Source organism: Phalacrocorax aristotelis, chromosome 1, assembly GCF_949628215.1.
Source record: "Phalacrocorax aristotelis chromosome 1, bGulAri2.1, whole genome shotgun sequence".
In the NCBI taxonomy this organism is placed as follows: domain Eukaryota; kingdom Metazoa; phylum Chordata; class Aves; order Suliformes; family Phalacrocoracidae; genus Phalacrocorax; species Phalacrocorax aristotelis.
In genome coordinates, this window is record NC_134276.1 from 20,002,813 (window position 1) to 20,026,890 (window position 24,078).

General features: G+C 41.1%; 1 protein-coding gene across 16 annotated transcripts in view; it reads left to right on the forward strand.

Moving 5' to 3' along the window:
- The first annotated feature begins 234 nt into the window (after positions 1–234).
- The window catches only part of ZMYM2 (zinc finger MYM-type containing 2), a 90,863-nt gene continuing 67,019 nt past the window's right edge, over positions 235–24,078 (forward strand). For 4 of the 16 annotated variants that reach the window (XM_075082937.1, XM_075083031.1, XM_075082980.1 and 1 more), the window contains exons 1-5: positions 235–321; positions 1,373–1,430; positions 21,153–21,275; positions 22,522–23,023; positions 23,288–23,381. In XM_075082937.1, coding sequence (XP_074939038.1) covers positions 22,532–23,023; positions 23,288–23,381 — 586 coding nt within the window. In that variant the 5' untranslated portion in view covers positions 235–321; positions 1,373–1,430; positions 21,153–21,275; positions 22,522–22,531. Of the gene's footprint in view, positions 384–790; positions 1,061–1,372; positions 1,431–21,152; positions 21,276–22,521; positions 23,382–24,078 lie in introns of those variants that run through there. The other 12 variants (XM_075082903.1, XM_075082911.1, XM_075082955.1 and 9 more) reach the window with 9 other exon arrangements.

The following is a 24,078-nucleotide window of genomic DNA, read 5'->3' on the forward strand; positions in this document are numbered from 1 at the left end:
GACGCGGCTAACAAGCCGGTGGGCAACGATCCGGGTTCCTCAAACCTGATGGATCAAAGTGGGAAGAACCCCGGGCATGTCCAGGAGAAAGATTGGCAGTTTATAGGGTCAACCGGCTGCGGGCGGCTCTGATGGATGGGAGGGCTACCCACTCCGCTGGACCAGCGCGAGAGCCCGCCCTCTGGGGGAGCCAATGGCGGGGCAGGGAGGCGGATCTCCCCCGAGCTTGCTTGGCCCGGTTCCTCCTCCCCTTCGCTAGCAGCTGCGCTTCGCCCGGGACTAGACCGAGTTAGAGTTGAGACGCCGGAGGAGTAGCGCAGAGTGCGTGCGTCCCCCGCGGGGGGGTGGGGGGGTGTCCGCGCCTGCGAGCGGTGGGGAGTCGGGTAAGGTGGGGGTGCTGCGCCTCAGGGGTGGGCTGGCGGGCGGTTGGCGGCGCGGAACTGCCCCCAGGGCGGGGATGGGAGAGCAGCCGCCGTGCCTCCGAGCTATCCGGGCTAAGTACCCCACGGTGTCGTCGCTACCGCGCCGCCACCTCTCGCGGCGGCGGAGGGGGCGCGGGTAGCAGCGGGGGCAGCCCCGCCGATGACCATCGTGGCCTGGAGGTGGGCGACGGGAGTAAACGGGGGGCGCCCGGGGGCAGCCCCGGGGGGGGCAGGGGCATTTGGGGGAAGGGCCGGGTCTGGTTTAGCGCCACCTATTTTAACTCCCTCCCTCCCTCCCTCCCTCCTTTCCCCGTCGGGCCCTCGGCTGTTGTTCTGCCCCAGTGCCTCCCCCACCCACCGCCCTCGCCGCCCCCCCGTGGGTGTCTCCCTGCCCGGCGCTTCGCGGATCCTGCCGCCGTCGCTGCTCCCCTCCCGTATTGTTTGGCTGGGTCTCTCTAATGGCGGACAGGAGGCGGCAGTGCTGCTGGCCGACTGCAGGGGGGCAAACCCGAGACCGGGGGCAACTGCCGCGGGAGCCTGCGGGGGGCCGAGGCGCTCGCCTGGCGCTGAGGCGCCGCCGCTGAGGGTCTCGACACCCCCGGGGGCGCCGTTTCAGGGCTGCTTAGGCAAGTTAGCAGGTAATACTTGCCCCCCGCCGTGGGTGCCGTTGCTGCCTTTCCCCCCCGCACTCGCGCCGAGATGCCCCCGGTGCAGCTGCGCCTGGGGCGGCTCCTTGTCCCCCCGCCTTCAACGGCGTGGGTGTGCTTGAGGAATGCCCCACCGCCCCCGGCGAGGGCAATTTTTTTCGTATATATTTATTTTAAAGGTTGAGATTAAAGGGGAGTTGTGGGTGATGCAGGCGGTCCTGCCCTGGCCCGGCAAAGGAAACGGTGCTTGGAGGCGCTGCCTGCTCCTCGCTGCCCCATCTTAACCCCATGTCTTTCCCTTAGGCTCCAGCCCAGTTTGGTGCAGCCTTGGCAGAGACCAACAAGGAGAGGGAGCTCCATTGTGAGTGTTATTTATGTATCTGTTTCTGTCTCTGCTAGACCTGCTTAGGGACGGCTTGACCAACCCCCCTATATCTCGGGGGGCAGGGGTAGAAGGAGGGGCCTCCAGGCTTGGGTGGGGAAATTCCTGGGTCCAGCAGCTGCTGCCCTGGGGCGAAGCCCCAGTAATGGCTGTGAGGCGGCTCCTCCTCGGGGTGGGCGCTGCTGCTGCAGACATCCCTCCTGCAATACCAACTCCGGCAAGCAGACGACGGGCTGCTGCCGCTGCTCACGTTACCCGGCTCAGGAGGGAGGGGGAGGGCATATTTCGGGTGCCCTCTAGAGTTTTAGAGCGTGTATTAAAATCTGTGACGAGACATCTTTAGCCATCTTTAAATTTTTCCCTTCTTTCTCCAATCCTGCATCCTGCATATCTTGAGGATGAGAAGAGGAATGAGAGGTTTAAAATAACCCAGCAATTTGCAGAGCGTACTCCAGTGTCTCTCCTTTGTGCGTTCAGACTGGTTCTTCACACCCGCAGATTTGCCTGGGTGATTTTGTTGGGTGCCTTTGGCAGTTTGTGTGGCTTGGCAGGGCTTCTGAGTCATCTGCTTCGCCCCTTCCCCAAAAAGCTGGAGGTCACTGGGGGAACACATAGCTTCTTAATAGTGAGCATTTTCAGTTTTTTCATCAGTGTGGGATTTGCAAAGCAGACTGTGATCTCTGTTGGGTGTTAGGTCGGCTAGGAGAGGCTGATTACCAATTCCTCTCCGTAGGATCGGGGTGTTATTTGGCTCTGGCTTGCGCCTTTTTTGATAATGGGGCTTTTGGGGGGCTGCACGGGGGATTCTGAAATCGCCAAGTAGTGCAGCGAACGAGAAAGTAAGGCGGTGTGCGCCATGGGGAGAGGTTTTGGGAGCCGAATTTGGTTGCGGCCGCCGTCTGCGGGTTGTCGCCGCTAGAGGCCGCCGGGGAAAGCGCCGCCGGCCCCGGCAGGTCTGGTGGGTAACGTGCAGCCGAGAACAAAACAAAAAGGCAGTGTCTGCCTTGCGCTCTGTGTTCTTCACTTGGGTACAGGGGGGACCCAGGTGTTGTAGTCTTCCCCACCACTTGTATTTTGAAGTATTTTTTTTCTTTTTTTTTTTCTTCCCTTGCCATTCTACATAGTAGGTTTCCCAGATTTGCATAGCTTGCAACTTTCTTTGTCACTTTTTGGTGGCTTGCATACACAAAGAATAAGCGGTTCTCTGCAAAACCTCACTGCTTAGGAGGAAGGCATCAGATTTGGATCTATTCTGAGCTTCTAAAATTACCAACCTCATGAAAGACACTGAGAGTTTGTATGGCCTGTTATTAATAAGTGGTCCATTTTAAACCTTAACTTACTACTGCAATATTTAAATTGTAATATTTTGACTCTCACTGTATCTTAGGTATAAGGCTACCGTCTAATTTTACTTCTGATTCATTACATTTTCCAGTCTAACAGCTATTCTGTTTTTTCTGATGCTTCTTCCTGTTAAAAAAGTTACTTCAAAGAGTGATCAAGCCAAATAATGCTTTGGAAGGAGGGAGGCTGTTGTGTTGGAAGGGAGTGAAAAAGGATGTTGTGTACTGGAGCTGGTTTGAAAAAATTATTGCAGCTTTTTGTGGCTGCCCATGAAAAGATGAGAGTACTGCCAAGAACAGCTGTATAGCTAAGATTCAGTAAACTTCAATAAGCAGTTGCCAGCTGGTTTGTGAATTAAACTGTCTTGCACAGAAGCGTCCTGGTAGATGGCACATTGTCCTCTTCCAACTGTGGTGGTACAGCCTTTTCTCTAGCACATGACTGGAGGTAAAAAGTGTTTCCTGTGGCACGTGATTGGCCATGCTGATGTGTGAGGGAATGTATTCAGTGCTTACCACTGCGAGGTCAGCTCTAGGAACCAAACTCTTCAGCCACAGTTTGACATGAAGGTGATGATGGGACATTATTAGGTAGTCAAATTAAACTTTTTTAAATAAAAGACTCTCTGAGAGTATCTAGTAAATTTGCTATATATTATTATTGATTCTTTTGACCCCAAATATATGCTTGCATTCTACTGTTGCTTACCCTGGAAAAATATGCTAAGAGGGATTTGCATCAACAAGAATGTACAAATGCCAGTGAAAAAGTGAAAGCAAGTTTGTCTTCTACAGAGCTTGCTCAAGTATACGGAGGGATATGGGACCAAAATTGGTACAATGTTTTTCAGAGTTTTGCTGGCTTTCTTTCCTTTTTTTTTCCCCTTTTTTTTTCCCAATAGCATCATGAACAGTCTTGCATTGTTACAGTATTGGTTTTGAGGACTAACTACAGAATTACTGAAGTTCGGTCATCTTGGGTCAGAGTTTGCAACCAACTGATATACTCTGGAACAAAAGCAGAATGAGGAGTTCTGTGAAGAATTTATATCAAGTATTGTCACTAATGGAAAATCTACTGTTCGTGGAAAACTATTTCTTTTTTCCAGAAGACATGCACATCAGAAATAACAATGACCATAACCTAGCTGTGGAAAGGGATTGAGAATTGAAGTTCAGAGGAGTTCAAAAGACTACGAAGTTGTCTGTTTTGAGAAGTTTGAGGAAATACTTGCCTCATGAGTCTGTTAAAGCCCTGTATGCCACAGGAGTTGTGTTGTTTGCTGAAATTGTTGAGTTTAACTCAGCAGTTGAAAGCACTTTTTTTGCAACTTCTTTTTAGCTTTAACTTGGTTCCAGTGATTTAATCTTTCTAGCTGAATGCTCCAGGAGGATAACTGGCTTTTCAAGAGGTTGGAGTTCAGAGGAAAGTTAGCTTTTCTTCCCTACATGCTGCTGGCATATATGGCTGGCAGTATATTCTAACTTGGTATATGAATGATCTGTTCAATTTAGATGATAATGTTAAGTCTTCATTTTGGAGCAAGATTTGTGAGTTTGCCAGATAGTGTTTTCTATTTCTAAGAGAAATTCTAGGTAGAAGGGAGTAGTGTGAGGCTTCTGGAATGCAGTTGCATGGTATGTCCTCTTTAGTTAACACTCTGACTATATTGATTTTATATCAGTTTTCCAGCTGCACATTGGGTTCCAACTCCTCCTCTTTGTTGCATGCTGTGTGCACTGGTATAGATGTACTTGAATTGGGCTATTGTCCCTGTTACCTTTTTGGGGGAGGAGCCCTAATTCCTGTGACTGTTCTGGGTGCTTCTGTGGTTTCTAATGCATTAACAAGCCTTGCATCTTTGCTTCCATGTGGATCTCCATCCCTTACCCCCACTGAGATGGCCAAGGAGTATTCATTGCTGCTCTGGGTGGGTTGGCTGAGAGTGAGCTGGCAGTGTGCCCAGGTGGCCAAGACGACCAACAGCATCCTGGCTTGTATTAGAAATAGCGTGGCCAGCAGGAGCAGGGCAGTGATTGTGCCCCTGTACTCAGCGCTGGTGAGGCCACACCTCCAACACTGTGTTCAGTTTTGGGCCCCTCCCTACAAGAAAGACATTGAGGTGCTGGAGTGTGTCCAAAGAAGGGCAATGAAGCTGGTGAAGGGTCTGGAAAACAAGTCTTCTGAGGAGCGGCTGAGGGAGCTGGGGTTGCTTAGTCTGGAGAAGAGGAGGCTGAGGGGAGACCATATCACCCTCTACAACTACCTGAAAGGAGGTTGTAGTGAGGTGGGTGTTGGTCTCTTCTCCCAGGTCACTAGCAATAGAGTGAGAGGAAATGGCCTCAAGCTGCACCAGGAGAAGTTTAGGTTGGCTGTTAAGCAAAATTTCTTCACTGAAAGGGTTGTCAAGCATTGGAAGAGGCTGCCCAGGGAAGTCTCCATCCCTGGAGTTATTTAAAAGACATCTGAATGCGGCACTTAGAGATATGGTTTAGTGGTGGACTTGGCAGTGTTAGGTTAATGGCTGGACTTGATGGTCTTAAAGGTCTTTTCCAATCTAAATGATTCTATGATTTTTATCCCACTTCCAGAAATTATCCACACCTTCCAGAAATTACCAATTTTTAAAACAAAAGTAATATTTATTCTGTGAAACTCTGTGCCACTAGAGTTCAATAGGATTTGTACACACACACAAAATTTGATGATACAGAACATAAATAGTTGCATTAGATGAGATCAACAACTGTCCTTTATAGACAGGTTAAATCATAACTGTCTTGGATTGGACGTGTCAGTGCTGAAGGGTTTTTTTCTTACTCCAGTTTGCTCTCAGAATAAAATTATTTTAATCAATGGTTATAATACAGATGACAAATTTAGATACTACTAGTCCAACATAATTAAAATTAACAGAGATTGGTCAGTTTTGTGGTCAATGGAGAGTTTCCAGTGATGTGATTGCCACCAATGTATTTTTCAAGCTGCTCTGTGTTAAGAGGGTATTTGTGCTTGTAAGTTTGCCCTAATGCTTAAGCACTCAATCTTTGTGTTTCCCAAGCCTTTTGGAGCTACCTTCATGATAACTTGCTTCTCTGCCCCTTCTACCATCAGCCACTGGAGAATCACCTGATGGGGGTGGAAGGGGTTCATCACTGGGGCAGGGGTGCAGAAACAAGTGTTCAGTGCTCCAAACAGAGTAGCTGCAGTAATGACTTGAAATGTACTAGGACATTATCAGTGCTCTCCCCAACCATACTGAGTGTCAGTTGCACAAGAGGAATGTAGAGGGTTTTTTGTTTGCTTTAAGTTTGTCTAAAATGCTTAACATATTACTGTTTTACCTAAAATAAATGAATTAGGCACTCTGTACTTAACTGTACGTTAAGGTTTGTAAACTTTTTTCCTTAACTCTGACAAGACTGTCAGAATCCTTCAGCTTGTATCACTAGCTCTAAAAGCAAGTACCTAAATATCTAGTCTATCCAGGCATAGTCCCTACTCATTAGTTTTAATATCTACTAACACATGCTAAGCAGGATGTCTAATTCCAAACCTTTTCCCCTGTTTAATAGATTGTGCGAAGTAGTGACGTACACTTGGTCACACACTGTTAACTGAAAGGGCAATGACTGTGCTTAGATACGTGCACCACAGCTCACCAGTCTAACTCTTAGGAGGCTGGCAAAGAAAGCAGATCATTAAGAGAGAACAGCGGCATTATGTAAGTTTGTATTGGTTTCTGCAGGCAGTTTCCTCAATTCTTGTGTTGTGAAAGATGGCATTGGAAGAAGGTGGTAAAATTCTGGCATAATCCATAGAATAACTCTGTGTGTGATTTCCTAATTTAGGCCTGTTGTGGCTCATAGTCGCTCTTAGAAACATGGGTGTATTCTGTTTTCCTCATGCAGACTTGTTGGAAGCATATTGGCATCTTATGTTCCTTTAGGCTCTTCTGTGCAATATCACCATACTGAACTGTAAACAAAAGCCCACTCATGATGCTTTTATCCTCCTGTTCCCCTTCCCCCTGAAAGTTTAACCTTGGTGAAAGCGTTACTTCTTTCTGGAGTTCCTTTTCTTTAGATCCCTTTAAGTCCTCTCCAGTTTGGCATTTACCCCTAGTACTGCACCAAACTTATCTAAAACTTTGTTAATCTCATTCATAAACACAGCTATCACTCTCTATGGATGACCTTCAAGACTCTTCCAGGCTTGCTGCCTTCTATGCCAGCTAAATCTCGGTGTGTACTTCTGACTTCTCTTTGTGGCTGGCTGACCTTTAGCTCAGGCTACTATTGCAAAGGCAATCCTTCCTCCCCAGAGGAAAACTCTCTGTGCTGTCTGTCACTTGTGGACAGCGTTGTCATGAGGTCTTTCATTTAAGCCTGTAATCTAGCCCTTGTTTTAGACACAGCACACACTACTTTTCTAATAGATGGCAGATTTCTTCCACGTAGTAAGCTGTCTCTTAATGGTTAATAAACAATTAAGTGTTCGTCTCGTTAATAAATCACATGACTAAATCTCATACCTTGCCTTTGGTCTTTGTATCATGTGGTAACAGTTTTTCTTATGGATGGGGTAAAAATGATCTTGCTCCGTTGATATGGATTCAGACTGCTGAACAAGAGTGCTTTCCTAGTCTTCTGCTTTAACTGTCTAGTCTTTTTGCATCTTATATTTTATGGCTGTAAAAGTAACAAGTTACTTGCCTTTAAAGTTGGGGTTTAGCTGTACCTTTTGCTGTTGTTCATGGGTTTTTAAGTGCTATTTAGAAAGTGACATCATGGGCAGTTGAACACTTTTTTATTCTCCTGTGATGCTCCTGGTCATTGGAGAAGTTCCCTGTGTGCACCCTTCAAAGCAGTTGCAACCTGGTAATGCGAAAGAAGGTAACTTTAGGAAACAAAGCCTACTAAAAACCAAACCAAACCACCAGCTTTCCTCCCACTCCAGGACTCAAACACCCCATCCTTAGAGCAAGAACTAATTCTAACCATTGTTTATGGTGGTGCTGGTTCCTTTTATTCTCCTTTTTGCCTCTCACCATCTGTTGTCCCTCATGTTTAGCTTGTTTGCTCTTTGACCAGTTTTACTCTGTATGGTGGCTAGCATAGCCGAAGTCTGTAACTTTGGTTACTAGGAGCATGTGATAAGAGCTGCAATATATGGGTGTGGTATCAGTGTCTTTTTTTTTTTCTTCTTCTTTTTTCCTGTGTGTGTGGAAGGAGACCTAGTGTTCTGTTAAACCTGAAATAATTTCATCATTTTGAGCAAGAATTGATGACTAACATGCCAACCTGGTATGTTAAGAACTCTTATATATGTTTCAAAACTCTTGCTAACCTGGAAGAGTTTACCAGACATCTTTTGAATTAATAGCTAGTATTTCTGTGTGCATGGGGTTTGGGGGGTTTTGGTTGTTTTTTTTTTTTTTTTTGCTTGTGGTGGTTGTGTTATTTTTGAAAAGTGTTCATTCGGAAGGTGAGGTATTGTTCTGGTAGATGGTGCCTCATTAAAGAAGCCAAGTGGTATCTAGAAAGGCCAGGTGAGAAGTTCTCTGTAATACTCGTAATAAAAAACTTGCAGTTTAAGAGTGACAGAAAATGAAGAGCATAGCAAAGGTTGTTATTTTATTTTTTACTGGACAAAAATGTTGGATATAACTTGGAATTGTTGCCATTGTTGCTGTGTTTGGCCATCATTACAGGTACTTCTGCCCAAAGAATTAACAAATAGAAATACTGAGATGGTCTGACTGATATTGTGCATAGTACAGCAATTATGATCTGAACTAAGTCCAGCATTTTTTAATAATCAAAAAGAATTAAGGAATTTGGAGAAGATCTACAAGAATGATTTAAGGAGGAGTAGGAAACATGCTTTCTATTAGCAGACTTTAGAAACTCTGCCTATTCCTCAAATAAGAGAATAGATTAGGGTGTCACTTAATCTTGGTCTAGGAGAGACTATGTGCCCAATAACACGTTAGATAATAGGGTGCTTTTCCTGTCCCCCACCGCCCCTTCCCCCCCAGGTTAAAGGCTTAATTTCTGAGTGCTGGTTATTGCCTAAGTAATACAAATTCAGACAGGGAACAGTGTGTAGCCTTTCAAACAGGTAAGATAACTAAGACTTGGAACAACTTATTGAGGCGTTACTTTCTTCTTGGGCAAAAGTTTAAAGAGGATTTGAAAAGCTCCCCACTAGCAAAGCTAAATGGTTTTGGTTTACACATTATGTTCTGCAGGTCTTTATTCCAGTTGCAGATTTGGACTTGAAAGACAAAATACTGGCTTAGAACAAATGCTATACAGTATATTTTTCCTGGGGTTAAATTCAAATGAGCATATATACTTGCATGCATGACCACTTAAGCCAGCTGAATTTAGGGTTGTCATTGTCTTCTCTTTGTACCAACACTGGCCTGTTCTGTTTCTTTTTTTGGGAGTCAGTTTAGCTCCATGAATCACCACAATGAATTTTTTGGTTTTTTTGGGGGGGAGCTGTGTAGGTGTTGGTTGTTTGCTCTGTTTTTTGTATTTCAGCTTTCTAGCATGTTAGCTTCCATGGCAGACTGGCTGTTGGGACCCGTGAACAGCCAGTGAGAAAGGGAGAAAGAGTTGTGCTGATGAAAGTGGGAGAGAGGAGTGGGAATTCAAAACCACAGTAGTCCTGTGCTAGGCTGGATGTGGTTTTTTGTTGTGGAACTGCTGCAGCCTTAGTGAATACGATATGCATCTAGTTGTTTAAAAATAAAGCTACCTTTTTCTTCTTAAAACTAGTTTGATAAACGGGAGTCTTGATTGCATACTGTAACTTGCAGCCAGCGTGCGAGTGCAGCTGTGAAAACCTATCATACTTGCCTTACTGACCATATCCATTCTGGATCCCATTTCCTGTCAGCCTTACCTCAGCATAGAACAGGAACTGTTCTGTGGTTATTTTTTCTTTTCTTCCCCTTCTTTATGTCGTCTATGATGTTAATATTTTCTTTCCTTTGTTATACTGTAGCTTCATTGGCTGTTTACTTGGTCATAGTCTATGTGGGTTTCTCTCCTGTATGTAGCATAGTATTAATGTACTCTCTTAAATCCGTTTTTTCTTGTCCTAAATTACTAGATTAATTGACTGCTAATCACTGCAGGTAAATTGTGTTACAGACATTTGTCCATACTGGGCCAAAAATACTAGGTTGTTGGCCGATAGTTGGGTATTTCTCAGAGATAAAAAATGTGTCTGAGACTACCAGCTGATGTTATTGTTAAAGGCAAGAAAAATGGTCTGTCTACAAACTTCTTGTTCACTTATGAACTATGGCATGACAGTTTTTCCTCTTTTTAAACATGCAAAAGTAAAAAGAAAGGACTTTAAAAGCATTAGTTAAAAAAAGATTTGTGCAATCAGGCACTGAGAAAATAGGAGCGCCGATAGGCATGGCGTCTACCAGTTACCCACGCAGAGACTTGTTTCATGAGCTGTATGTATACAAATGTAGACTGCATACTAGTTTAAAATAAAAATTTAAAAAACCTCAACCAAACAAGAGGAAGCAGTAATGAAGACTAGCATTAGTAGTCCTTGTTAACAATTAGTAAAGCATGTTCATTTCCAGAATGTATGGGAATAGTATAGGCTGGACGCTGATAGAAGACGGCTTTGGGTAGTCCTGGTGGATGACAAGTTGAACACGAATAATGCGCTCTTGCAGGGATGAATGCAAATAGTATACTAGCCTGAATTAAGCAAGACTGTAGCCAGCAGTTTGAGAGAAGTGATTGTTCCCTGCTGTTTGATATTTTGGAGACCACATCTACAGTGTTTAGTCCAGTTTTGGGTAGACCCTGTTGTAATAAAGACACTGATATGCTGGAGCGAGCCCAGTGGAGGGCTACCAGCTTAGAGGGCTGGAACATGTAAAAAAGAAGGAAAAGCCGAGAGGGATGGGTGCGTTCAGTCTAAAGAGAAGGCTGGAGAGACATGCTTCTGCTGTCTGCAACTAATAAATGGGAAATATTAGAGAAAACGAAGCCAGGCACTTCTCAGAGATACACATTGATAGGATGGCAGGTAATGGGCATAAGTTGTACCAAGGGAAATTCTGCATAGCTGAGATAATCAAACACTAGATGAGGGTGTCCAGAGAAGCTGGGAAATCTGTATCCTTAGATATTTGAAACTCTGGCTATGACCCTAACAACCTGACTTAACTTCCACATGGATCTCATTTCTAATCTGTCACTGCTCTGAGCTGGGGTGGGTTTGATAAGGTGATATACAGAGGTCTCTTCTACCACTAGCTATTCTATTAAACTTGCAGTGGCTAAGCTAAGTCTGCTGTCATTTAGTGACCAGGAAGATGCTTTTCATTGATATGCTGTGCTTTACTATAAGTTAATCTGAACACGTCATCCCCCCGTTCCCCACCCCTCACCCCAACACAAAAATAAGAATTTGTGCTGTTTGGGTAAAATTATTAATAAAATGTAAATGCATGAAATGCTGTTTAAAAACTGCTTCTTAAAGTTACCTTAAATGAACTGCTTGGGGGGGGAAGTATTTTACAGGGAAGTTTAACTTCTTTCCAGAATCAGCATTACTGTAGTTAATAAATTGGTCTGTTTCTGAACATGTAGTTCTACAGGATGCATTAGATCTACTAGATCTCATCCTGTTGCACTTGAGATCTCTTCTTTCCTGTCTGTGTTTTGTGTGTGTGTGGTTCTTTTTTTAAATCTGATTGGTTTATACATGATTGGCTGTACCCCAATTTCTTGTGACTTTACAAATTTGAGGGATTGCATGCTATTTGTGTGTATTAGGTACTTACAGATTAGTATAGTTACTATAATCATGATACAGTTGTATCTAAAGTATAGCAAATGCCACTGTACCTCTTATGAAAGACAAATACAATATTTGCTTAGTTACAGAGCCTTTTCTCATAAGTATCTATACTAAATTTGTAGCATTTGCTTTAATACCTCTGTTAACAGAGTACTTCCAACCCTGCTTCCCAGAACCTGTAATAATTAAATGCAGTTTTAAAGGGACTATACATTTTGTGTATTACTATCTCAATTGAATTTTTGGAATGCTAGCAAAAGTTAGGGACTTCATAGATTTGTATTCTCAATTAATCTTCATTGGTCCCTGTGAAGCAAGAGTAAGGCATGTTCTTAAAACATGTGCTGTGACCCACTGACATTTACCAGTGGCCTGTATGCTATTGCCCAGTCCAGACATCTAAATAATATTACTATTCTTGGGTCTGTTTCTGATCTAGCCATTCATTATGTATTTTTCTCCTACTAAGTGTTATATCTTTTAAACTTAGGATATGTGAAATGACAATTTGGCCTCTTTGCCTGCTGTATTCAAGCCACTTTCTATTTATTTCTCAGTGTTTTACTTGCCCTTTTCCTATTTTCATGTCTTTAGCATAGTGTGTCTCTACTGTTCTGTACTGCTCCCTTTCCTCTTAGGTCATCTTTCAAGTCTGTTGCTATGGTCTAGTGTTACCTACTTTCCTGGAAATAGATATGTATTTGGATATAAGTAATAGCTAAGCATTTAGATAGAACTTCTGTGGGGCCTTTGGTTCTTTGTCTTGTTTCACCTTTCTGTACTGTTTATAATAAAGGATATCCTTAAGCAGCATGTTACTGCTTGAGTAGTAGAGAGAGAAAATTTACTGTCTTCCAAATTACACATAATGGCTTTTAAGGCTAGTAGTGGTGCTTGGTTCTTGCTGATCGGCACCTTTTCATGATTAAACAGCCGTGAAATACATTGAAAGTGTGTGTATAAGGGCAGGAATACATGTCAGTATGGCTGCCCTAAAACTTAGGCATAGTTAGTCAACATTATGATTTTGATTTGCCATGAATTGTTATGCCAAGTGCTGCTTATTCCCCTACGAGTAATCTTAAAAATGGTAGGTGCTTGGTGTGGATATGCTTGCAATCAAGATTGACCCTGAATAGAATTGAGTATAAGATTGACCCTGAATTTTGATTCTGTTCATGTGTACAGGGGAGCAATTCTCAGCACTGGTTGAGTAAGAAGAGCCAAGGAAAAGGCTGTATTCAACCAAGGTATTCAGATATTCCTGGAAACATCAGCTGGAAAACAGATGCAAGCGTTCATATGTAACACTGGTGGCTGCAGTGCAATTAAGATGCTCGGGGAGACCAAAGTTTGCATGTTTTCAGTAAGCTTTACTTTGTGTGTAAATAGTTTCTCTTTTGAATAAAACCAAAACTTAATGACTCAACTGCTTCAAAATACTTCTTTCACTACATAGATCTGGCCTTTTTACTGTTCTTAGTTGCTGTCTGCTGGATTACAGGTTTTTGTGTGCATATGTTTTTCCCTTCAATTTCCTGAAATCTGTGTGACAAACACATTTTGGATGTTACATAATGACTTTTAGTAAGCTAATGTCTCCAATCCATAAACTGCTTTGAAAATCTGGGGAAAGAATAAAATTTGACTCCAAACCTACTGGAAAAATAAATTCTAGAGTAGTGTCTCCAGGCCAGATTAATGAGATATCAGGCTTTTGTAATAATGGTTCTCAGGCAATGGATAGATTAGATTTGTGGGCTTAACTTAGTGTCCTGTTCCTGAAAAGCTCTTACCTGTGTTCTGAAAAACAGCAATATAAATACATGGATGCATTAGTGTTAAATGTTATTAAGACTTTAGGTTAATATTTGTAATAAACTTATATAATATTTCAAGACTGACCCCTAAAACAGGGGTCTTTCAACTTTGGTGTTGTGAATACTTGCACAAGTTTAGCCCTAAGTATGCAAGTATCTGATGAATTCACTAGCATGATTTGTGTGTGAGGCTGGTTGACTGCTTGCATAGTTGTGTCACTGTGGCCTTAATGTAGTACGTTAGGTTTGTTTAAAGTCTTGAAGTTTGAGATTCACTACTGATTGTGACCAGTGGATATACATGTGTGTTAATGTTCAGTCTGTTGCTGCTTGCTTTGTTGTCAGTTAACACATGCATTTTGGAGTGTTTCAGACAGTATTTGCTGTCAGGGTAGTGCAGTTCAGTCTGTGATATTGGCTTGTCACTACTCTCCTGTCTGCTAAAATGATCTCTACACTGAAGTTCAGAGCTGTGGCGCCAACCTTGCTATGTTCAGGCGCAGCTGTTAGTGTTGTACAGAGATTTTTGTTTTGGGGAACTGATCTGGCTGGAAAGGACTCCAGCAGGAAAGTCTCTTTGAGTTGGATCAACTTTTGTCAGGTTATGTGTGTGTTTGCAGAAACAGCTGTGCCACCTGATAGCATAACAAAATGAGCCGGTGGACTTTCAGAAGTGTTAAAATTGTTGTTGAAGTCAGAGATGTAAAAGCTGACAGTAAATCAGAACCACCACATAGCTGAGGCATATGTGAGCATAAAATTCTAGGGTTGATGATTAGGTATCCCTGAGGAAGGATATAAGGAGGGGGAAAAAACCCCAAACCAGAACAAAAAACCCACCCACCCACCAGACCAAAAATGCTGAATGTTTATAGTAAGAATGTTTAACAAAAATGCTTGTACTGTGTGATTGCTGATTGCCTGTGGTAAGTTTTATATCTGATGACCCAGAAGAGCCCTGCATCTCCTTTTTTTTCTGACATGGAGTTCTGCTCACATAGGTAGTTGTCTGTCCATACACAGTATATAATATTCACTACCCAGACGGAGACTGGACTGCAGTAGCAGCATTCAGATTTAAAGCTGGCTTAAATTGCAACCCATTAAAAAATGTTCTATTACTTCTGCTTTTCTAGCATTTTTTCAGTCCTTACAAGTGGCTATAGCTGGGCTGTTAGATTGCCTCAGTTGCAGTGTAAAACAGCTACTTAAAGAAGATTTTAATTGGGGTGGTTTGCTTTGCTTTTGGGGTGAACTGTGGAATACTTTTGGTCAGCCACTGGAGTTCAGTTGGTGGTTCATATCCCAAGAAAGTCATGGTATGTAGGTTGCATCTGGTTGTGTAGGGAATGAACGTTCCTGAGTTGTAGCAAGCAGTTACAGCATACTGTTAAGCTAACTTGAGAAGGAGCTTCTTGATAGCTGCGTACAGTCTTTACAATAGACTGAGGTTTTGATCATCGGACATATGAAAAGTCAAATGATTTAAAAGTTACTTCCTGTAATAAGGAAAGATAAGAAATCTTGGAAGTAGCTGAGTTAAGGAATTAAATGATGTTATGGTCAAAGAAATGTCATGGTGAGGAACTGATCATTAGAACCGTATAGCTGCACAGAACATTGAGATATGTTCAGATTAGTCTCTTCCCTGATTATTTTGCCTAAATGTTGACACCCATCCCCCAAATGAAGTCAGCCTTACAGCCATGGGCTAAAATTGAGATTCTGGGTAAGTGGATAAAGCTTCCTGTCGTGGTTTAGCCCCAGCCAGCAACTAAGCTGCACGCAGCTGCTCACTCACTCCCCTCCAGTGGGATGGGGGAGAGAATCAGAAGGGTACAAGAGAGGAAACCCGTGGGTTCAGATAAAGACATTTTAATAGGTAAAGCAAAACAATAATAATAATAATAACAGTAACGTAAGGAAAAGGAAAAGCAAGAGCTGCGCATGTGAGCAAAACAAACAAGGAATTCCTTCATTGCTTCCCATGGGCAGGCAGGTGTTCAGCCATCCAGGAAAGCAGGGCTCCATCACACGTAATGGTTACTTGGGAAGAAAAACGCCATTGCTTCAAATGTCCCCCCCCTTCTTTCTTCTTCCACTGGCTTTATATGCTGAGCATGACGTTGTATGGTATGGAGTATCCCTTTGGTCAGTTTGGATCAGCTGCCTTGGCTGTGCCCCCTGCCCTCCTGGCTTCTTGTGCCCCTAGCTGAGCATGGGAAGCTGAAAGAATCTTTGACTTGTATAGGCACTACTTAGGGACACTTAGCTGCTACTTAACAACTAAAACAGCAGTGTGCCATTAGTACTATTCTCATGCCAATTCCAAAACACAGCACTATATTAGCTAAGGTGAAGAAAATTAACTCTATCCCAGCCAAAACCAGCACACTTCCATGAGGCTAGTGACATTTCTCCTGCATGTAAGAATATTATTCCTCTACTAGGTTAGATTAATTGCTGTACTAGTTTAGTAGACAATTCAGTAAATTGTTTGCAACAGTGATGAAACTTGGCAGTTACAGCATGACTTTTCTGCAGGTGTATTCTGGTTTTCAGCAGCGGGCTAGCTAAGGACTTTTGTAAAGTTGCCTTTGGACCACTGTGTTTAACAGTCAACAGTGTATTTATTTTCATGTTTGCTCAATCCCTCTTTGAACTGTTTGCATTTCTGGCCTCTCTAGCTTTCTACAGCAGTGACGCTCACAGTTAAGAAGGCAAGAAAATGTTATCCTGCATAATAGATTATTAAAGCTACTTAAGTATTTCATTGGGCGCCTTTTTTTGTGTGTTGCAAGACACTGGGTATAGGTCTCTATCATCCGTTGGGCTTTTTTTCTTGCAGATTTATCATCTTCCTTGAGTTGTCTCTTCCACGAGAAGACTTCCTTTAATATAAATTGTTCATGTAACTGATCAATTTTTCCCCTTCTCTGAAAAGGGGGTGACCCGAACATTTCTTGATTTAAAAACCAGAGTTCACCAGCATCTTGCTTATATACTGACAAATGTGTCACTATATATGTGATTTGTTCTTGATTCTTCATCTTTTATATTGTTTTTCCTCTTTTGTCATTGATGATTGAGTAGCTTTGGTTGCAAAGAGTGAAAGAGTTTTAACTTGGATCTTAGACTTCCACTTCAGAGGAATTACTGTGTAGGTAGTTACCCTTTTCATTACCTATTCATTACCTTGCATTTATCACTAGTGAGTTTGCCTATCATACCTAATCATACTGTCTGAGCATAGAGCACTGTGATATCCATCTGTAGTTCTTTACAACCAGTTTCTGTTTTCAGCTGCTGTGAATAATTTGTATGATTAGGAAACTATTGCTTTGGTAGTCACTGTTTCTTATGGTTGCTATATCTATGTTGACCTACATCGTTTTATCTTGGAAGCCCTCTGGTAACTTCTCTTTATTGTGATAACAGCAAACAGCCCATGGTATTTTTTTTTCTCTAAATAATTACAAATTCCCAGAGAACCCTTTCTCAAATCTTTATTATAGATAATTTCTACTGCAGTCTTCAGTGAGGAATGCATGTGCGTTTTGGAAGTCTTACGTGCTGTATACCAGTTTAATCAGGGTTGGTCAACAAGTATATGAACTCTTCAAAAGATCTCTCCAGTAGTGCTGCGAGGCACTGCTTTTTCTTTGTGAAATCTATGTTAAATCTTTCCCCGTATATTATATTTCATTTTTTGTGTATTTTTTCAGCTGTAGTGTTTATCAGTCTGTTTAGTGATGGAGATAGGACCGTAGTCTGTAATTCTTTGGGTAATTGTTATCACCTTCTGTTTAAGTAATTGGTGACAGATACCGAAATATAAAAATGCTGTCTTCAGATATCTGAAGTGAATGCCATGTGGCCCTAGTGATTTGTTCTAAAATACTATTAGCACTTTGATATGACATTTTTTATTCTGACTTGACCTGTAGAAAGAGAGCTTAGATGTGGTCTTCCCTGATCTTTTCTTTACTGAACATCAATGCACAGACTTTATTCTGTGTTTTCTGCTGTGGTTCAGGATTCTTGGCTAATATTTTTCTTTAGGAAAATTTTATTGTTTGTACCATTGGCAAAAATTGGCATTTTAGACAAACATTTGCTCTGACGTAGCTCCGAGTCTTCAACCATGCATAGCAAAAGGTAAAGAATAGGGCAAATATATATGAAGCTTCCCCCTTGTAGAATTCCAGCATCTTTTTAGCTCAGAGACTTCCTGATAGTAGCCTTCATGGTTTTTTGGGGTCTTTGTAGATTGGTTGTACACTTAATGTGGTAAGTTTTTAAATGGCCTTCATGCTCTCGAGCTTTTTGTTCTTCCAGTTGTTCCATTTCATATTCTTTTAACTGGGTTTCTCACACTTACGTTGTTCTCCTTTTTGAAGTCAAATGTGGAAGTGATGATTGTTGTTGTCTTTCTCCCCTGGGAGTTTAAATATGTTCTTCTGGGGTGCTATCAGTATAATTAGATCTTGAACTATGTTGCGTGGCTCAGAATTACATCAGGAGTATTTTCTCCTCCTTCTAGCTGGATGCAGCTGGCTGTGTTGTAAGAATTTGTCCCCATCATTCAGTGGTGGGGTTGTTTTGGGATTTTTGGTTTTTTTTAATTTTTGTTCTGCCTTCTTCCCCTAGTCTGCACAACAGTAGTTCAAGTCTTCAGTTATTACTTTGCAGTCTCTCTTGTTCCCCTTATCTTGCATGTGCTGTCACGGTTGAGTGGAAGTGATAGGTAGTATAACATTAATACGCAGTTTCTTCTAGTTTGCCTGTGGAATTTAAATGTAGTACAGTACCTGTTGAGGTAAATAATTTAGTTAGGATACTGTGCTTTCCTAGCAGAAAGTAGTATTTCTTCACCGGGACAAATCACTCACACTGTTCTTGTTGCTATGTTTGTAACTTAGTATTATACTATCTACTGAATTTTGTTCGTCCATTCAATTTTGAACATGTCTCAGTTAATGTATTATCTCAAAAACAGTCTCTGAAGTTCTCCTTTTATTTTTCAGCTTCTAGTCTTCATATGGAAGCACTTGCACATGCTGGTCCTACTTTGGATGTCTGTTTCAAGTGCCCTGTGTTGGTGGAAGTGTAGTTTTGGCTGGATTTCAGTGACTCCATTTGATTTTTGTGACTTTGCTCCAACTGTACATAACCATGACTGTGCTCTTCTGTCACCTTCATCTCAGGTGTTACTAATGGCACTCATTAAAGCCATCTCTCTTTTTTTCTTTAGGTAGGCACACATTCCACCCCAATTTCTGTAATTCATAATAAATTTAAAACTGTGTTTTATCATGAAACTATGGAGTTGAGACTTGGCCTGTGAAGTATTACCTAGCCGGCTGTTTTAAAAGCTGTAGTATTTGCCATCCTCCCAGAGAAGTGCCTGCGTTTTGCCTTTTCACTCTTCCAGCAATTAAGCCTTAAATGTAGCTATGGGATTGTAATTCATTTGATCATGGACTTTTATAGATGAGTGATGTAGCCTAATTCAAAAGGAGGACACACAAAGCCTCGTTCAGGAAAGACTGTTGTATATTGGTAGTGCGTCTTTCCATCCATCTGTGATTTTGGTGCCAGCGTGCTACCACAAAGCTGTGAGCTCATTCTGCAGCAGTGTTGAACAAGCGTTTTCTGCAGACTAGGTCTCACCAGTTTGTGTTTTGTTGGGTTTTTTCAGCCTCAACAGTTTATCCAATGATCAGTCTAATCAATCTTACAGGTTTCTAGCAATTGTATTTCTATTGTTAAGTATCTTTCGCTGTTACCGGTTGTGAGGTGTGAGGTTTTTCCTAGCTTTGCATTCTAAACTTGTTTTTTTTTTCACTTTGCAGATCATTCGTTTTTTGGTAGTTGTTCATTGAGAGATACTGACCGTGACATTGCCTCTCTCATTTTTGTGTTTCTCCTTGGTACTAGCATTTTTAGAAAACAAGCTACCTCATTTTGCAAATTTTGGGGAAAAAAAATTCTGATTTTTTGTGGTAGTTTTGTTGCCGAGTCTTGCAGAGGTAGGAGCTGGTATTTGTGAGGGAATATATGCAGATTTTTATTTATGACTATGCAGTAACAGTTAAGTGCACAAACTTCTCTTATTTTTATGTCATACCTAATAGTACCAGTCACTAAAACCTTTTAGGAGCCTTTGTGGAAAAAATAAATACATTTAGGCAAAAATACATGTTTAGGGTCTTACCTTTGCTACATATTATGTTCATGTAATACAGCCCAAGCCTGTCTTTCTGTTAAGGATCTGTAAAAATAAGAATAGTAAAGGCTTGAGTCAGGCCTGAGGTATAGTCTTGGCATAGTCTCATTTCTTCTTTGCTCCCATCTGTTCAGGTATATTTAAAACTTTATTAAAAGCTTTATGTACTTGTGATGCTTTTGTCCTTGTAGAGAAAGAAAATACATGGAAAAAACCTGGGAAACCTTTAAGAATCAGTTAACTGAATGAATTCTTTTCAGCAAAAGCTGAGATGTAGGGAAATTAGCTTTGACTTACTCAGCCCTAGAGGGTAAAATAAGATAGGTAGAAGAGGATGTTGGATTAAATTAATTTTCACTGTAACTGACTGATTTCCAGGGAGGTACAAGCCAACTGCATTGATGATAATTTTTTTTTTTTAAGAAAACCTCTTTCATTCCAATAGAATGTTACCTTTATTCCAGTTCAAATACTATTACATAATGGCATTAGGCTGTAAGGCTAACATATGAAGGAATTAAAAAGTGGTTGCCTCTCTTCAAGGATTAATCTGGTTCACAGCTTTGCTGTTTGGTGTCCAACTCCTGCTCATTTAATGGTCAGGAGGGCTTGAATAATGTTGTAAATGCATAGAAGACTATTGGAGCTTTATTCCTCTTTACGGTCTTGTCTGGTGATTTTAAGGGCTGTCCTCAAACAGGATCAACACAAGTTGATGCTCTCTATTTAAAAAATGCTGCCGAGTGTGGGAAACCTAATGACTGTTATAAAACTGAGCAGTAAATACAGGCTTGATCTTGTCAGTGTGTTGTGAATGATCACATTTGTTAATATAAGCTATGGATGTCTGAACCTGTGCTATCACTGCCGTGCATATATACAATTTGAAAATTTTTAGCAATGTAAGGTTTATATTTAATTTTAAGCCTGATTTTGTAATGTATGTTCTGTAATTCTTTTGCTGTATCTTAATTTAGTGTAGTATATTCTGCTACAAGCATCAAGGAGGTGAAATGATGAAAAGCAAAGTAGTATAACTGCTAAGGTTTCTTTTCTCTGGTTCAATTTACTTGAGCCATTTATTTCATTAATATTCTGTTACAGATATACTACTTAATTCTAGTGTCTGATTACTTAGTTATGTGTGTCTGTCTCTTACCAAACATTGTATTTTTTTCCATCTACCTATAAAGCATCAAACAAAGGATTCTGGAAATGTGTTGTGACAGAGTGGAAAATCTAGAATAAACAGTACTGTTGCTGCTTTACTTACAGCAGTGATGGTATAGGCTGACATACTCTCTCTAGTGTTGTAGGTTGATGGTGCTAAAAGTCAGGTTTGAATTTAAACTGTAGATTTAGAAAGAAATCAGTTTAATGAACATAGTTGGTAGAAGAGGTTTGAGATTAAGAGACTGTTTTGGCTATCTAATGTTTGTTTAAACCCTGTTTCAGAGCACACTGCTTCTGTGGAGGGCAGCGGGTTGATACAAGAACAGCAGGTTACCACAGGAAAGAAAATAAAAGCTCTTGGAGCAACTTATTAAGGTAAACAGATTGCAGTGGATTTCTGGATGGGTAAGTATTGATGAGCGGGATATTTCTACTTCCTCTGTTTACCTTCCTCTATAAAGGATTTATAAAAAGCATAGATAACTACCTCTAGCCTTTCACAAAAGCTCAGTGATGTCACACATTAGTGTATACTCCAAGGCATACCAAATGATCACATAATTATGTATGTATTTTTCTTGTTGTGTGTATCAAGATCAATTTAGTGTACTGATTTTTAGTACAGATGCTTTTAGAGAAATCTTGGGTCATTTAGCACCAATTAGATAGTGGTTTGGAATTACAGGTACAGAAATCATATATCCAGGTTGCCTTTTATAATTTTTTAGTTCATGGTGGAATTAAGAATTGTAAACAACAGATTCCCCAAACTGAACAATTACTAAAAGGAAACAACCCCCCTAGGAAAGTAGCTGTTGGGCAGGAGCCTGAAGAAGCATTGCTTGCTGTGAAAAAAGAAAAGAGATAAAGTTGTTGTCAGCTGCAATGGAACATGAGGTAGTAAGTCAGGACCTAAAATGCGCTGCCTTTGGTAGTGGCCAGAAATGAGAGGTTGCTGTGCATCTTCTGCTGCCCAATAATGTATCTGTTCTCGTCACATGGAGTAGTTCCATATCTCTCTTGCATACTTCTGTGTTCCACTTGTACTGGGGCCACCTGAGGAGCTTTGGCAGTGTGGGGTTGGGGGAAAATCAGCCAAACGTCAAAGTTGTTAGTTGGCAAAATGAAGTTGCCTTCCCCTCCCCCCCCGGATCTTGGATATGCACTTCAGTCTTTTATTGTATAAATTTACTGATATTGAAACTCTGTAACATTTCTAATAGGAATAAAATTCAATAGGAATATACATTTCTTTCTGCATGTCTAACTTGCTTTGCAGTCTTGCTTTGCAGTCTAGCAAAAGCATATGTGAGTGGGAAAGGGACTGAGAAATCGGGATTGTGTAATAAATATCAACAAAAATTCTGTTTCCTATGTATGTATTGCTAAGCTAATCATGTGTAGCTGTTGTGTGGGAAACGTTGGTAATGGCAGTTCTTTTATGATAGTGTAGGATTAGAAAGTAAACTAATGTTAAGGCATTCGAAGAAGAGCATAGAGAAAATCATCTTTTTCTGTACATGATCTCAGGAAGAAAGTAAAAGCTGGAACTACTAATTCTGTAATTATTTTTAAGAACTGTTACTGAAAAGTTATGTCTTCCTCTGAAGTTGGGTGGTTTTTTTCTTGCTTTATGTTTTTCTTTAAACAGCACATCTGGAATGGACACAAGTCCTCTGGGAGGATTAGAACTGTCTGAACATACTCCTGGTCTACTAGGGAATACCACCATGGCAGCAGGCCTTGCAAATGTAGGAAATACGTTTGGAGGTCCACCAAGTTCTTTAGTTTCTAGACCTAATAAATTTCAAAACTCGCCTATAGAAGATGACGATGATGTAGTTTTTATTGAACCTATACAACCTCCGCAAAATTCTACGTCACTGATGGCAGATCAGAGGAACGCTGCATTTACATCATCAAGAAACGAAGAACTTCAAGGGAATGATTGCAAAATGCTTCCTCCTCCAAAAGACTTAAATTCTCAAAAGGGGAGTATAAGTGAAACTATTATTATTGATGATGAAGAAGACATTGAAACAAATCAAGGACAAGAGAAGAATGCTTCCAGTTTTAATGAACGAAAACTTCCAGAGTGTAAAAATAGAACCAACGATATGGAATTCTCAGCTTCCAGTTTTTCAAGAAGTAAGGTAAATGCAGGAATAGGTAATAGTGGTATAACCACAGAACCAGACTCTGAAATTCAGATTGCTAATGTTACTACATTAGAAACAGGTGCTATGAGCTCTGTGAGTGATGGTCATTTAGAAAATGCTGAAGGGCGTGACATGAACTTAATGATTACACATGTTACATCACTGCAGAATGCCAACTTGGGAGATATATCTAACGGACTGCAGTCAAGTAATTTTGGTGTTAATATGCAAACATACACCCCATCTTTGACTTCACAGACCAAGACTGGTGTAGGACCTTTCAATCCTGGTAGAATGAACGTGGCTGGAGATGTATTTCAAAATGGAGAATCTGTGACTCATCATAATCCTGGTAAGTTGCAATTCTGAACATTTCCTTAAAAGCTGAAAATAAATATTTTTGGCAGTGGCACTGTTTAGTTTTTTAGCTTAATTTGTATGGAAGATCTTGGTTCCCTTCATCCCCATCACAGCCTTATCTGTGGCTCTAGAATAAAACATGCTGAATGATATATGTTAAGTAGGTAAACTATCCCAGTTTAGCAGTTAGTCGTACCTTCAAGTGTTTTGAGATGCAAGTATTTGTATGTAAAGCAAAGCTTTCTTTGACTTAAGTGTAACCCGTTAACTGCCACAAATAAAGGTTAGTGTATCAATGTAAGTTTTGTACCTTTTTGTGCAGTTCTCTGACTAGTACAATGTATCAAAGTTACTTAAAAATTTAGTGATCTGTCGTTTTGCCATTTGAATATAATTTGACATACAAGAAACCTGAATTTGAGAGTCTGATCTTAAGCCGTAAGTAGCTAGCTGTCATAATTCATTGCATACTGAGCAATTCTTGGTGCTTAACGAAACAGGGTCCAAGTTACTTTGTGAACTCGCATATTCATGCAGGAAGTTATATATGCTTTATAATTGCTATTTAGTCACCTGTGATAACATGTATTTATATCATACAATATTAATTAGTTTGGATTGGCTGGTTTTGTTCTATATCTCTGTGTAAATAGCAGTATATTGTCCTATTTTAGCAAGTAAACAGGTAT